We start from the raw sequence: 16,870 nt of genomic DNA, 5'->3' as shown, positions 1-16,870 counted from the left end.
TGATAAAACTGGAAACTTGGTGTACTGCCACTTACATTATCACTCTGTCTTGAGTACATAGCATCACACATTTAAACTAGGTCAAATTACAAATGATTGCCATTATCTAAGGTATTGAAATAAACTTTTCATGGATCTTAAGTTGGTTTTGGTCAATGTACTTGTGGAAAAAAGTGTGTGTGTGTGTGTGTGTGTGTGTGTGTGTGTGTGTGTGTGTGTGTGTGTGTGTGTGTGTGTATGGTGTCGTGTCCATTTCTTCTTTGTTCTATTAAACACAAGGTACACCAAGAGTCTTGCCATTGTTTGTCACTTATTTTTTGCTGATTTTGTTTGTCTTCATCCTTTAAACACTTCAGTGTTTAAAGTGACCATAGTTCACAAACCATCCAGACTCAGTTGCTTCGCTTGTCACTTTTAGGACATTTCCTGTCATTTGATTTCTTATTGTACCGTATGTGTGCCAGCATAATGCAGGATAAATGCTTAAGAGAGAGTGAAGGCAGTTAGATATTATTAATTGTGTCCACATGGCATCACATTCTTAAATAGCAAGCTAGCATTGCTAGAGTTCCTTGTTGAAAACAAAACCCTGGCTCCCATGCTTCACCTTTAGAAAGTAGTCCATATTAGGAAATAATGCTTCAATGTGCAAAGGTGATATGTTGTATGTCTTTAGTGAGTTCTGGCCTGTTAAATATATCAGTGAGTGTCAGAAGAGCATTCACCAAAGCTGAGTGGAGCCATAGCCAATATGCACGCATGCATGTATGCATTCATGCTCAAACACACACACAGGCACACAGGCACAGAGGCAGGCACGCACACACACACACATACACATATACACACACACACACACACACACACACACACACACAACACACACACACACACACACACACACACACACACACACACACACACACACCTCTGGCAAGGCTTGAGGCATACTGGGCATATTTCCTTTTAGTGTAACATGCTGTCCCATTCCCTCATGGTTCCCTCAGTGCCCTGTGCGAGCTGCATGTGTGTGTGTGTTGGGTTTTGGTGTATCCTTGTGAGCCAGGGGTCCCACCTTGACAGGTCTGTGTGTGCCCTGTGGGGAGGGTGGCAGGGCAAGGACTATTTATAGGGAAGGTACTCCAGAGAGAGAGAGAGAGAGAGAGAGAGAGATAGAGAGAGAGAAAGGGATTGTCTAATGAGGACAGGCTGTTAGGGGATGGGCCGTTGTTTCTGTGTGTGTGTGTGTGTGTGTGTGTGTGTGTGTGTGTGTGTGTGTGTACACAGATGGTCCTTCATGTGTGTAGTGTGCATTAATTGAGCGACTTCAAACGCCTCTTTAGTTGTCCCCCCTCCACCACCTTCAAAGACCCGTGGAACTATGTTAGCTGATCTGGGTCAAAGATGGTAGATGAACACAGACACACATATACGCACAATAAGCATGTGAACATACACCCCAATTATTACTCTCTCCCTCTCTTCGTTGCTCTCATTCTTTCATCCATCAGTTTCTCCCTCCTTCATTTATTGCTGCTGAAACAGGCAGCGGGATGAACTGATCTCAGGAGATGTGTGTGTAATCACTTTAGATGAGGTCCTGTAGAGGGCAACACATCTAACATACAAACACACACATACAGACATGCCATCAGTTCTGGTCGATGTCACTGGATTGAACACCAGCCAGATACAGTCTGGACAGGCACAGTATTGCAGTGTAATGAATTGATTCACAGCTTGCATAGCACATATAGGCTGTCTATTATGCTTCTGTAATTACTGTGTGTGCAATTTTTGCGTCATGAATTACTGCTCAGTCCTGAAGATGATTTCATTTTCTCTTCGACGATCTGACAACCAGTTGACGGAGAAGCGCACGTTTGCATTGTTTTATCCCTATTTAGGCATATTTTGCAACATTTGGAGGATAGACACAAATGAGGACAGATGGATCATGGGTGACTTCTACTGTCATTTCTGCAATCTGTCAGTTCTCGCTCGCTGTCACTTCCTCCATCCCGCAGCAGCCCTCTGATTGTGAACGGTGTCCCTGTGTTATATTAAAACTGATGAAATATTCCCATAATTAACTTTAGCCATTAGGGAGGATGCACACAATAACAAGATGATTCTGATCAGATTCTGCTCCAGTTAGGCTATTAGGCCAGCCCAAACAAATTAAGGAGATTTGGTTGAAAGCTATGTCATAGATTTTCTCTCAGGCTCCCCCTCACTGCCTGTGATGTGGAGATTTTTGGCTGAGCTGGCAGCTTTGGCACTTAATAAATTCCACACCGGGGAGTTCAGCAACGGAGAGTGGGCCAGAAGACAAAAACAGTACAAAGTACATTAGGAAGAAGCTAAAAATGCTTTCATCCCTTTGCTCATCTTACACCACTCGGTCCATCTCACCTCACATGCGTGCCATGTATCTTGTGATTGGTTGACTCAGTGAAAAAGACAGTTCTGGATGAAAACACTTGCCTCCACTCAAGAAAGTGGAGCTCACTGTGTATTCATCATCACCATCACTTTGCTCAAGAAGAGTGGCGTTTATGGTCTGAGCTCACTGTACGTCTGGCTTTCCAATTAAGTTTAGTACGCTTTACTGGTATGAATGGCAGGTGAACAATATTGCCAAAACTTGAGGGATAATATAATTCAATAATGAATTTTCCATTGCTGACATATAAATGACATAGAACTGACTCTGACAATCACTTTTATCTAGTATTAGTATCACGCTGCTCAGAACGGGTGAATTAGTAAAAGATATCCATGTTCATAGTTAATAGTTTGCCCAGAGGTAGCCTTTTAGCTATTAGCTATTAGTTCGTTTTTAGAGCTGGGTCGAGGTACTACTTTTTTAAAACTAATATTATTGATATCACTTCCCTACTTCCAATATGAACAATAGGAGATGGGAACTGTAGTTAATCCCATATTTTACATCAAACCATGGGGGTTGGGTTTTATCAGTAGACTGTGTTCTCTGTTGCTAATTATGAATTAACTCTCATGGTCAGCTGACAAATTTCTTTCATGGCGTGTAGTGTTAGCTTAGCTACCATTACATTTGCCCTCTGGTCTTCCTGGCAGGTGGGTATGTGGCTGGATAATTTGGGTCTTGAACTATTTGTGATCTTTGCACCGAATATTAAGATAGAACGTCATTATTTCTATTCGTCCATCAACGAAGACAGCACTTCTATCTGCCAGACAGCTATTACTATCACCATGCTAAATACCTGTGTATACCTACGTTAGCTAGCTCAGGTGTGTTGCCGACTATCTTACAGTCTAATAGGATGACCCACTGTGAGATGTTTCAAACCCGGAAGGTCTGCCATCCTTTGTGTGTTAGTGCTAGTTTGTTTCTATGAATCAGACTAGCAGGTTCCTGCTCATATTACCTTGACTGAAAATGTCATTTCTGACATCTCTGACAGGAGGTGAATACTTTAATACTATACCTCACCCCAGACAGTTTCCTCTGAACTCTTGGTTTGAATTTTGGTTTGCTAACATCAGGCTAAGTTATACAAGATTTTGTTTTGTAAAGGTTCTTTCTGGAAGAGAAAAACTGAACAAGAATATCAGGAAGAGTCTCACCGGAGAAGCATGAAGGTTGAGTGCTACAGGGGGAATTTCTCCTGCTGGGAAAGATGGTGGTGGAAAGACAGCAGAGCTGTTAAGTGGTGCTTATGTTTGTGCCCTTTGCACTTAAAGAGACTGTTGGAAAGGAAAGCCTGATTCCTGCTACATGGTGATTTTGACGGTGTTACTAGAAACTTTACACAAGAATAGAATAAAATTAAAGACATTAGAAGACTATTTTAAATAGCAATACTAATAGCTATAGTGATAATCAATGACTACCTGTTCAGCATACAGTAAATGATCAAAACTGATCCAAACATTTTCTCTGCTTGGTGGATGAGGTGGCTTCCCCGTGCACCAAAGAAACAACCCAGACTTATGATAGATCTCAGGTCTCACACAGCGACTGTAAGTAGGCTTGTTCCACCGTGCCACTTGAAACTACTCAATGTATTGAATCATCAGTCAGTGCAATTTGTTCTGCACAAGCTCAAGCACAAAATTTGTACAGAGTTTGTTCTTGTCCTTATGAAACATAATGATCCTTTGTTGGGAACCCAAACATAATTTTCTCATACACACTTGGAAAAGTCTTTCTTTATAAGGTGATAAAGTCATGATCTCTTATGTTTGTGTGTCAAGCAGGTCAAACCAAGTTCAATTTAACCATTGAAATTGAACTTGACGTCCTTTGTGATTAAAAAAATGTTGAAAATGTAACCTCTGCAGATAGCAGTGAACTGCTGTTACTATTTATATTTGCCTGAACTGAATGGAGTGTGAATTTAATTCAACCCCAAGCCCCACTTTTTCAAAACTTTTTGTTTTGCTTCCTGCTTATTAGGAGCTCTAGTTTTGTTTGCCTAAAATACCACATTTTTCTTTCTCACTTTCTGCTAAGCTTGTGCAAGAAACTGCTTGTTCTTAAAGGGTTTTAGGAAGAGAACACCAGAATACAAAAGCCTGATTAACATAGAAAGAAAACAAAAAGATCACATCTGTTTATATGAGATCAGTGTGTGTCCTTTTTGTCCACACTACCAGCTATAGGTATGTACTTTGATCCAAACTGAAATATCTCAGCAATTATTGGATGGATTGGCTAGAAGTTCTATACAGATATTCTTTGTCCCTAGATGATGAATCCTATTGAATATGGTGTTCCCATCTCCCTTTTCCTGTAACGCCACCGTAGTTTTTATGTTCTGAGAGAAATGTCTTGACAACTATTGGACAGATTGCTATGAAATATGGTGCAGATACCCATGTGCTGAGAGAATGAATCCTAATGTCCCTGGTGATCCACTGACTTTCCATCTTGCGCTTCCAACAGGTCCAACAACTTTAATTTGTCCATGATTCAAAAATACCTGCAAAACTAATGACATTCCCATCAGCCTCAGCGGTACTTTTTGTTTAGTGCTAATAAGTAAATCGTCACTAAACTAAGGTGATGCACAGAGCTGCTGCCATGGCTACCATGTCATACTGTGAAATAAGTCATTTTTTGCTTTGTCCATTTTATTATCTTTTTGTCTATCTTCTGTTACAGCAAATCCAGTCCAACAAGACCGATAAATAAGATAAATACATGAACCAGGCCCCAAAACTAGTAAACGTGATGTGATCAGTCAATACATACTGCAAATTATAAGTGTGTATGAAGTGTAAATGCATTTCTGCTGCATTAATGGTGAGCTCCGGGCCAACAAATTCTGATGCATAATGCAGCGAGTCATTCATTATTAGGAAAGAAAATTCTTATTTTTGCTAACAAACTAACTGACTTGAGGAAGAAAAAGTTTCATGTTTCACAAATTCTTCTCAGAATTAAAAAAAAATTACAATATTAAATTCAGACATGGTTCCTTCATTATCTACAGCTCCAAACAGCAGACAGCTTTCAGTCTTCGGCCTTTTCATTCGTGCTTGAACCTCTCAACTTTGTGTGAAATCCAGCAGGGTTCCTCTGGAATTGCATGCTCGACAAATGGTCAGTCGTCAGGTGCAAAAGACCTTCTTGGTACTGAACCTCCCCTCTCTCTATTCCCTCACTGCCAAGTATAGTTTTCCCAAGTATAGTTCCTTTCCCCGAGCTCTGTGTCTCTGCTGCTCTCCACTCTCTCATACCTGCCCTACTTTCACACTGCTCTCACAATTTACGAGTTTCACACTCCTTCCTTCTCGCCTCTCCCCTTCTCTCTCTCTCTCCCTCTCTCTCTTTCACACACTCTGGAAGCCTCAGCTTTACCTCACACCACAACTATATGCATACAGTATCTACATTAAGTTCAGCTATATGTATGTGCAAGCTTCAAAGGAGAGCTAATACACATGCAGGCTTTTATGACACGCACCAGCATCATTACAGTTTGTAGCACAGTACAGCACAGTGTTGTGCAATAGAGGAGTACAGGACAGTACAGGACAGTACATTACAGTACGATGAAGGAGGAGGCCACATACTGACTGGGCCCTGTTGTTTTCTCTTATAAAGAAATATGAAGTCACACAAATACCAACATGCATGAGTAATTCTTTCTCTGGCTTATGTTCTCTGACAGCCTGGGGTGCACAAACCTTTTAAAATATTAATCAGTCCTAACCTGAAAACCAAAACTGGTTTTAACATGTAGAACCACTGTTCTCAATAGATGGAAAACAGACCCTGCAGCTTGGCAGCTCGTGGTGTCCTGGGATGTGTCAGGGTGTTCTCATGTGTTGGGTTCAGTCTTCAGGTGCGTAGAAGTGTCTCGGGGTGTGGTAGGCTCCATTAGATACTTTAGGGTCCAACTATGTATTCAGGTGTGTCTTTGTGTGTGCCAGAAGGCTTAGGGTAATCTGAGATGTTTCTTTCTTGGGGTGTCATGCATTTGTTCGAGCTTTCTGGTTTTTGGTTTGATCGAGGGCAAAAAGGTTCATGCAAACCGCCCCTTTTTTCCATGCGAGATACATACAGTAACCTTATGATTTGTCAGAAGCCATCTTCATATAGATGTATTTGAAAATCCTCGTAATGACACATTAAGTCTTGAAGTACTGTAGGTAGATTGTAAACGATTTGTCCAGCGTTTATTGTTTCCCCCCCGACAGCTCATTTTGCACGACTGGCTAAATGGTTCTGATGTTTCAGTGGTGATTATATAAAACCGTGCAATCCGGTTCCATGTGGTTGTTGAGCTACTTTTACTCTAAAAACGGAAATAAAATGTGAGTATCACATTAAAGCGTAATGATGGACATCAGTGTGAAAGCAAAGACTGTGGCCTGTTCCAGTGACAGGAAGAGAGAGACGCAGCAAGAGAGAGTGAGAACGTGAGAGAGAGAGAGAGAGAGAGAGAGAGAGAGAGAGAGAGAGAGAGAGAGAGAGAGAGAGAGAGAGAGAGAGAGAGAGAGAGAGAGAGAGAGAGAGAGAGAGAGAGAGAGAGAGCCAGGCCTAGTTTTTAGTGTGTGATCTAGGCCATTATCTGTGTTAGCACTGGTGGGGCTCCAACAGGCTCTGTGGATCCTGCATAACAATACCTTTTATGAGCTTGTATGTGTGTGTGTGTGTGTGTGTGTGTGCCACTGTAGTCTCACACACATGCGTTCATGCATGTTAACGCCATTGTGCCATACATGATGTGCGCATGCGCCCCAGCGCCTCTGCCTTTTGAGTTTGTGCCTGTTTGTTAAGAACACTCATGTGCGTGTCTACGCTTTGTCCAGTGTGTCTTCGTATGTGTGTATGTGACTCCTCACGTGCAGCTGTGCGCTCTTGCTGTATCACCCCCGTCGTCAGTCAGCCCCCCTCTCCAGCAGCGCCCTGGGGGCCTTCATTATGTAAGAAAGACATTACTGCAGAACAGAGGCAGAGAGGCAGAGAGACATTACTGCAGAACAGAGGCAGGCAGCCCTGATAACTCTGGCAGCCCCTGCTTCAATACAACACGTCAAGGCCTCCACAACACATGCACACAAACACTACTCACACACACACTACTCACACACATGCACTCAGCCTTCAGCAGAGGTGTGATCAGGATAATGGTGAAGATTAACAGCTTCTGATGTTTGTGGTGCAAGCTTGTTGAAGAATACAGGAAATGTCAATAAATCATGTTCTGCATTATAATAAATATACTTCTCCTTTTTTCCTGCATCAACTTCTCTCCCTCTCTCCCTCCTCTCTACCTCCTCATCATCCATATATCCACTAATTTAAACTCTCCTCCCGTTTCTTCATCTCAAATATCTGCTATTATTTATCTCTCTTCCTGCCTCCATCACTGATCCATTTCTCACTGCACTTTCTTCTCACTTCCATCTCCTGCCTGTCCTCTCCATCACCCCAACGTCCTTCTCCAGCGGTCCCCTTCCCCCTGGCCCACCGGCTGACCATGAAGGAGGTGTTTGACGCCGAGGGCCGGCCGCGGGTTGACCTGCTTAAAGCTCATCTCACCAAGGAGGGCCGGCTGGAGGAGGCCGTGGCCCTGCGCATCATCGATGAGGGTGCCGCCATCCTGCGCCAGGAGCGCACTATGTTGGACATTGAGGCACCAGTCACGGGTATGGTATAGTGATGAAACACGCGAGTACTGAGTGTAAATAAGTCTGTAGTTTAGTGACCAATTACAGGATAGTTAGTAGGAAATAGAAAATAGTAGGAAGGAAAGAATAGTTTGACATTTTGGGAAATATGCATATTTGCTCTCTTGCTAAGAGTTAGGTGAGAAGACTGATAACACTCGTCTGTATGGTAAATATTACTCTTCAACCAGCAGCCAGATAGCTTAGCTTAGTACAAAGACTGGAAAGAGCTAGCTAGTACAAAAACCAGTATAGAAACATCACTCTGCCTATGTGCCAGACTATTAATTGGTTGGGAGTAGTAACTTCCTGAAGTCTCTACTTCTAACCAAGGAATATTCACTATAAATAGTGAATCTTTGTTTTTACACTTTAGATTTGTACGATTCAAACAAACCACACATACTATGTCAATAAGTGAGCTTTGCTTGTGTTGAGAGGCCGGTCAGCTGCTGGCTTTAGCTTGATCTTCTCATGGAAACTCAAGCAAGACAACAAAGGAGGGCATTTCCCAAAATGTTGAAATATTCCTTAATATTCCATTCCTTGTTTGCAAATCTCCCATTGGGGCATGTGGGGTGTGTGTTTATACACATGAATGAGTGACAATAGATCACACACTTACACAGCGAGGGCACGGATAACAACAGTCAAACAGAGAGATCGAGAAATGGAGCTGCAGAGCAAAAGGCAGAAAGATGAATAATTATGTATTAATCAGGTTCCATTCGTTGATTCATTAATCTGCCATACGTATCTGCTGTTATTTGGTCGCACTTCACTGAGAGAACCAGTTGGCACTTATGTTCCTCACAATAGCGGGCGCCGGCTTTGGTAATATCTGCATGTATTCCCTTGCCAGGGAAATGGTATGAACCAAGGAGTATGTGGAGGGGAGGAGGAGATTGAGATCGATGGAGAACAAAATGTAAAACGAGTTTCTGAGACGATGACAGAGAAGACAGACAAGCGGGCAGGCAGACCCAGACACTCTCAACCTATTGACACTGCTTAGTTAATGTACCTGTGTATCTCTGCACGAATGTGTATGTGCATTTATGCAAATGCAAGCGGTGAGATAAATCTGTGTGGGCTGTCGAGCCCACGCAGTATAGGAACATCGCTCAGCTTTCACAGGTACAGATCCCCGGGGACGAGGACAGAGAGACAGGCAGATGGAGAGACAGTCGATCATAAGCAGCTCAATGCAGAGGTTCTCAAACCTGCTCGTTCCCAAGGAGCAGCATATTGATCATTGTTTCCAAGTTTCTCCACTTTTACAGGTTCTGACCCAGAAACACCCACTTGAGAGGATTTCTTGTCGGAGTTAGCTGTGATTGGAAATAGCCCATAGATGTCACATAGTGAGCTACAGAGAATTAGTGCAGATTCTTGTACCGAGGGCTTTAAGCAAATGTAATGTTGAGGAGATGTTCAGGAAACAGTTTAGCACTCTGATGCACTCTCTCTGGAGATGCTCTAAGATAGACCAACTAGTGAACAGACAGGCAGGTGGATGGCTAAAATCTGAACTGACAGGCTTTTAGAGGTGTCACATGAAGGCTTCTGGGAGAATACTGAGACAGGTCTGAGGAGGCAGACAGGTACAGCTCAATTTCACTCATGCCGTTTTGCATTCCCAATTCCCAGTTCAAATTAAGGCGAATGCTTAGGAGCAGACACAAAAACAGACATTAACATGGCAAGCAGATGGAGAGACAGACAGACGTAGCCAGCCAGACAGATGCAAAATGGCCATCGTAAAATGGCTGCAGAGGGGGAACTATGACATCAACTAAAAGTGAAAGGAGAGGCCAGACAGATGGTGAGGGAGGCGGATAGGAAGATGTATTCTGGCAGATCACACAGACAGACACAGTCCTGAGGTCTTTCAAAAACATAAAGTGTGCAGCATGTGAAGCCTGATCTGAATTAGATCCAATATTCCTGGATGTCGCTTGGAACAAATCCGTGGAAAAATTGTGGGAAACACAGCCAAGAGAATCAGAAAAGTCTGTACAGAGTCAGACCTTCTGAGGCTTTAATCAAGCGATTTACATTTTATCATGATTCAGAAAAGAATTTCAAATAGTGCAGAAGTGGTGCTATTACGCTGAAACTGCAGGCGCTGTAGCACAACAGGAAATACTGTAAAAGCATTAGGGTTACAAATAATGTTTATTTCAATATCAGTTCGTTTGCTGATTATTTTTCTTAATTAATCAATTAATCACTTTTTCTACAAAGTGTCTGCAATTGGTTTTTTTTGTTTGTTTTTTTGAAAATTGACTCAAATGACTAATTGGCTATCGATTCATTTTCTTAAACAGAGGCTTTAAAAATGATCAAACTGGATTCTGTTTTATCATTTATATTCTGTTGTTTTCCATCAGGCAGATGAGTGATGTCTCTGGATCAGCTCACAGGACACATATACCTCTGCAGATGCAAATCAGGCCATATGGAGCCACTGAGGCAAAGACAGGCCCACATTTGTTAACTGAGTTGTGGAAACTTAACATGTGGCAGCTGAGAACTGTAGTGGTCATGACTGTAACGCTGCCGTGTGACTGTGTTTCCACAGTGTGTGGCGATATCCACGGCCAGTTCTTCGACCTGATGAAGTTGTTCGAAGTGGGAGGTTCGCCCGCCAACACACGCTACCTCTTCCTAGGGGACTATGTGGACAGGGGCTACTTCAGTATCGAGGTGAGGACGAAGACACTTGATCACATCCTTCATTGTAACAAATACCTGAACATGTCTCCATTTTAATGGGAGTGCATTCACACAAACATATTGCAAGCTCATTGTATTAGTATACAGTGAGCACACATTGTGTATTAGTGTCTTTTGCCTTGAAGTCTATTATGTACTTTCCATGGGTGAGATTTATTTCACTACTGAGGTGTACAGTTACTGTGCTGTGCTGTATTTAATATATTATAAATGTACAAATGGTACTTAAGATTAGCACTGACACACCACGATGTGTGTCTCAATGTACATGTAGAGAGGTGATGTAATTTAAAATTCATGGACAGGGAGCCTCATTATTGAGGTCAGCTTTCAGGCACTATTCAGTGTTAGTAGCCTGTGCTTTCCAATAGGACATTACAGACGGAGAAAGATTCAAGGTCTGTAGCCAGTAACAAGAATATGCTGCTTACTGAAATATGTATGAAAGCTGAGAGGAGATAGTGTACTATCCAGAGGGCTGTTTGGACATTTGATTCTTTGGACTCGAGTGCAATAAAGTACTTTTGTGATCACTTTGTCTGGCAGAAAAGCACCACAGATCGACAGTGAGAGACTTGAATCTATAATATAGAAGCACAGGGTGAATGTCTTAGCTCGTGGAGCCACCGTGGCATAAGGGACGTGTCACTGACATGGAGTGAGTTTGGAGCAGAGGGAGCCATATTTAGGCCACCTTCCTTACACACTTCAAGGGCGCACAGACAGGAGACTTAATGTAGCGCAGGGATGATGAAGGTGAGAGAACACTCCCTGAGCCATTTGTAGGGTTAACAAAGTGATAACAGTGAAAACACACTGGATGATGTTAAATTTGAAAAGGACACAGACACAGTTTTCAATTAATTTTTTTTCCTGTTAACTTAATCAGTGCGATCTGATTTGGGATGATTATTGTCAGAATCCTGTTTATGTCTATCTTTAGATTGGAATACAAATCAATTTTCTTCCAGCTCAATTTATTTGGGCAGTGGGTGGTTCATTCATAGAAGGAATTCCTAGTAACGGCTCCATCGTGATTCTCTGTGTCACTGTGAATTTCCAGTTTGAATTTAATGAGGGGAACTGAGAGTGAAATGACTCCAACTCTGCCTCACACAATTACTTAATAGCAATGATGTGTTGAAGCAAAAGTTGTTTTCTCTGTAGTGTGTGCTTTAAAGGAATGGTTTAGCATTTTGGGAAAGTTAAATGAGAAAAGTCTCGCGTGTGTCTGGTTAAAATGAAGCTACAGCCAGAGGAGAGTTAGATTAACTTAGCATGAAGACAGGGGAAATGAGCAAGCTCAGGCTCCCTCCAAAGTAAAACAAGCATTTAAAACACTAATTAACATATTTAATCTGCAGAAACACTCAAGCATAAAAACAGCAAGTTGGGATTTTCTATTAGCTCACAAACAGCTAGCCTGGCTCTGTCCAATGGTAAAACATCTTCCTACCATGCTGGCATGACCTGACCTTACCTCCTGAAACCAGTCCTTTAAGCTTAAGACAATACATTTATTTACAGCATACGACTGTGCACAGTAAATATGTCATTATCTTAATTTGTTACAAGACGTTATTAATGCTGGCACTACTTTAATTAATACATTATAAATGTACTGTGCTTCTAAAGGTACCTCTTTCTTGGTTGAATGTTGTATTTTTCTTGGAGCTGCTCTAACCAGCGTTTATTCTCCCTGGTGAACCTTCAGTGTGTGTTGTACCTGTGGTCACTGAAAATCCTCTACCCAAAGACGCTTTTTCTTCTACGGGGAAACCATGAATGTAGACATCTGACCGAATATTTCACCTTCAAACAAGAATGTGAGTGACTCCTGTGTTTCCTAATGTTATGTCCTTCATCGTCTCTATTTGACTTTGTGTCAATCCCTCTCTCGCCACTTACATCTCTGTTGTTCTTTAACGCTATCAGTTCTTTCTCTTAAAGATGTTATATAGTAAAGTATGGCTGCAACTAATGATTTTCTTCTTTATGAATTGATTAAATGTCAAAAACTAATAACAATATCCATCACAATGACATGCCATTTGGTCTTGGAAGTAACGCTGGGTCCGTTGCTTCAGACCCATGCACACTGCTTCAACATGTGGGGGAATTCAAACCTTGGTGGGCCGTTCTTAGTTACGCTCTGATTGGATAAGTCATTGCTCAGGAGAGGGGTTTAACGAACAGTCAGTTGTTACAGATTAATCTTCTCTCAATCAACTAATCGATACATTGGCTGATTGTCTCAGCTATGAAGTTATGTGTTTTCTGTAGCATCTCTTTTCTTCTTCACTTCCTCCCCCTCAAGGTTCCTCCCATCCTTTTCTGTTGCTGGCAGGTTGAATCCTCCCTCCGTTCCCACGCTCCCATCCTACTTCTCTTCCTCTCCATCATCTTCCACCTCTTCCTCCCTCCCCCAGTCTCTCTCTCTGTCTCTCTGACTATCTCCTCGCCGTCCTGTCCGAGAGTGGGTGATTAGCAGCAAATTAATTTGGCCCTTAATGATTGGTTCAGGGACTTACTCCTCTGTGTCTGATTGGCCAAGGGACGAGGAAGCTAATTTCCCCTGGTGCTCGTGGCAAATAGTGGTCGCCCTCAATTACCATCTGCTGTGTGTATGTGTATGTGTGTGTGTGTGTGTGTGTGTGTATGTGTGTGTGTGTGTGTGTGTGTGTGTGTGTGTGTGTATGTGTGTGTGTGTGTGTGTGTATGTATGTGTGTGTGTACCACAAGTGTGTGCAAGACAAGTGCATGTGCTATGACTGACTGCATGTGTGTGCAAGGGAGTCTTCATGAATGTTTGAGTGTGTGTGTGAGTGTGTGTGTGTGTGTGTGTGTGTGTGTGTAAGGAGCTGACAACTGGTGGACTAGCAATAATGAGCTCTTGCTCGACACAAGGCAGATGGAGAGGTTGACAAACACACTCCTTGCTATCACACACACACACACACACACACACACACACACACACACACACACACAGACGCTAGCTACTGTAAGCTGGTACTCCTCGATTCTGGCTTTGATTTGTGTACATGTCGTTCTCATGTCCTCACACTCTCCCTTCTCCTTCCCACCCCTCTTCTTCCTCTCTCCCTCTCACCGCTCTTAACCTCTCCTCCTTCTCCTGTCTCCTCCTATCAATCTCACTCCTTCTCTCTTTATGAAATGATCATTCTCCTTTCCTTTCCTCACTGCTCACTGTCATCCAAAATCCATCCTTGTCTCTCTCTCTCTCTATCTCTCTCTCTTGTTCTTCTTCTATCTCTCTCCTCCTATCTATTCAGCTATTTTAATCCTGTGATATTGTTTTGTGTCAGATGTATTGTTACGCCCATGTGTGAAATGTCCTTAAAGATGCTGCGTGTTGGATGTCTTTGTTGATATCGCTGCCAAATCAAAGGAGTTTTTCTCAAAGCAAAAAATTCAGCCTTACAGTGAAGCCTCTACGCTGCTTCATGCTGCTCATATTTGGGTCAGATTTTGTTCACTGAAAACAGAATTGGAGTCTTTGCATCCATATGTTACCTGTAATAATGTGCTGCTTTTTTCCATCATCATATGTTTCTTGTCTGAGAAGTGGCATTTCTAAATCATTAGAGAGGAGAGAAACAGGTCATACAGGAGTGCTAGAGATGGTCGCATAAATCAATAACATGTAATGTGAAAATCCTACTGGTTCATGCATTTATACTCAGGTGAACTAAAGTATGTTTTTAGAGGAACCAAACAAGTCTGTATGAGGCCTATAGATGGCTAAGTTCTTCAGATCTGTCTGTGTAAAGGCTTCATGTTTGTTTGTTCTCTGCATGTCTTGTTGCAGTGTGTTTGTGTGTGATATGTAACAGTCACACTCCAAATGGGACTGACTGTAAATGTGTGGGGATGGTGGCTGTTCAAAGCATGTCAGAGCACACCCAGGTGCTCCTTTTGTCTCAAGTCCTGAAATATCTCTCCGCCCCTCCATCCACCTCCAGGTAAGATCAAGTACTCGGAGCAGGTGTATGATTCCTGCATGGAGGCGTTTGATTGCCTGCCCCTGGCAGCCCTGATGAACCAGCAGTTCCTGTGTGTGCATGGGGGACTTTCACCAGAGATCCACACGCTGGACGACATCAAAAAGGTACAATAAGACACATACACTCACATGCAAGTTTAAACTAACAATACCGCCCTACTTAGGCATATTGCAGTAGTTATATACTGAATACATACTTGGTCAAAATTGACTAAAGACCTGAACTGACTTTTTGACATCTGTGTTATTATATAAAAATATTGTGACAGAGCTGAAAACCAAACCACAGTAACTACACTCTGGGTTAGTTATCCATAAGCTGCCATCACACTTACTGCACTTACTGTCATGGACCAAAAGCCAATGATCAGCTAAAGCAAGAGAGCTACGTTGATGTGAATACCTGATCAGACAGTCATAGCTAGGTTTAGCTAAAGCTGAAACTAAATTCGCTTATTGATTTTTACCTTCTTTTAAAAGAAAAATCTAGATTTTGATTAACTAATATCTTGTTAATTGAGCTTGTCATTGCAAATAACTAAATGACACAGCAGTTAAATCCACAATGGAGAAGAAAACTAAACACCTGCTAAGATTAGCAGGAGTTAGCAGTGCTTAGCAGAGTAGCAACCGCTATTTCAACATTCGACTCTAGTGGAGTTCATGTAATATGTTGTAGGGGAGCTCACAATCAATGTCTATTACATTGTACATTTTTTGATTGTTTATTAATATAAATATTAAAAGCAGAAGGACAGACAGACATCTCCAAACAGAGATACATTTATTTCATATGAAGTAGGGACTGTAAGTAAGAAAGTAAAGTTTAGTTTCTTAAAGAAGAAGTTAGAATGGACATGACAGTTGAAAGGACACAGACACAAACACAACTTATATGTATGCCTTTACACCAGGCTTCAGTGTAAATGCAGAGAATTCCTAAGAAACCAGAAAACACACCAGTGAAAGAGACCCACACACAACGCGCTGTACGTATACAGTTCACAGTAATACAGAATACAAAGGCACACGCATGAACACAGAGACATGAGAACACACACTTCCTCATCTAATGGCAGTGTTTCCATGGTGAATCTGCCGGTGTGACATCTTCCCCCTCCTGTGTGGTGAGGGTTGCCATGGAGATGCTCTGCTCTGACAGTATGTGTTTGTGTGCGCTATGTGTTTGCTTTTCTTTCTGCTCTGATTTATACTATATGTGTTTATGCCTACGTGTGTGGTTAATATGACTGAACATTTTGTGTACTGTTTTTTTATACATTTTGTTTCTACATACTTTTATGTGTGTGCTGGTATTTATGTGTACAATTGTGTTTGTGTAAGCTTATATTTTGTGTGTTTCTTTGTGTGCATTTGTGTGTGTGCATCTTATGTCCTAGTTGGACCGGTTCAAGGAGCCCCCAGCGTTTGGGCCCATGTGCGACCTGTTGTGGGCAGACCCCCTTGAAGACTTTGGCAACGAGAAGACCCAGGAGTACTTTGGGCACAACACAGTTAGAGGCTGCTCCTATTTCTACAGGTACAGGACAAAATTACTCCTCACAAGGTCCATGATCACACCAACAAAAGGAAATATTACATAAGAGTCCTGACAGCTTATTTTAGATGAAAATCAGCTTGAACTTAATATCGCAATAGATCCCTGCACCTATGAAGCTCAGAAATATGAACTAACCTGATGTCCAAACAAGCCCGACTGAATGCAATATTCAGATATAAAAAATACAACATTGTTTAAAGTTACCATCTTAAACATGCAGCCAGATATAAGATTGCTTCTCTCAAACATGTTCCTAGGGCTCATTCAGTGTGTTTTAATGATCTGGGTGCCTTGTGAAGGCCCAGTGTTAGTGAGCTGTGGCTTTCATTTACAACTCAGGAATCTAATAAGTTTTAGGTGGACTTCAGGCT

General features: G+C 42.0%; 1 protein-coding gene across 3 annotated transcripts in view; it reads left to right on the top strand.

Annotated features, from left to right (window-relative positions):
• ppp3cb (protein phosphatase 3, catalytic subunit, beta isozyme) overlaps window positions 1–16,870 on the top strand; it is a 32,706-nt gene that overhangs the window by 4,554 nt on the left and 11,282 nt on the right. For all 3 annotated transcript variants that reach the window (XM_056382094.1, XM_056382092.1, XM_056382093.1), the window contains exons 2-6: window positions 7,951–8,151; window positions 10,757–10,881; window positions 12,626–12,737; window positions 14,898–15,043; window positions 16,339–16,478. In XM_056382094.1, the coding sequence (XP_056238069.1) occupies window positions 7,951–8,151; window positions 10,757–10,881; window positions 12,626–12,737; window positions 14,898–15,043; window positions 16,339–16,478 (724 nt within the window). The remainder of the gene's footprint in view (window positions 1–7,950; window positions 8,152–10,756; window positions 10,882–12,625; window positions 12,738–14,897; window positions 15,044–16,338; window positions 16,479–16,870) is intronic.

This window comes from Seriola aureovittata, chromosome 8, assembly GCF_021018895.1.
Source record: "Seriola aureovittata isolate HTS-2021-v1 ecotype China chromosome 8, ASM2101889v1, whole genome shotgun sequence".
Lineage (NCBI taxonomy): Eukaryota > Metazoa > Chordata > Actinopteri > Carangiformes > Carangidae > Seriola > Seriola aureovittata.
This window is presented reverse-complemented; position numbering and strand designations above follow the sequence as displayed.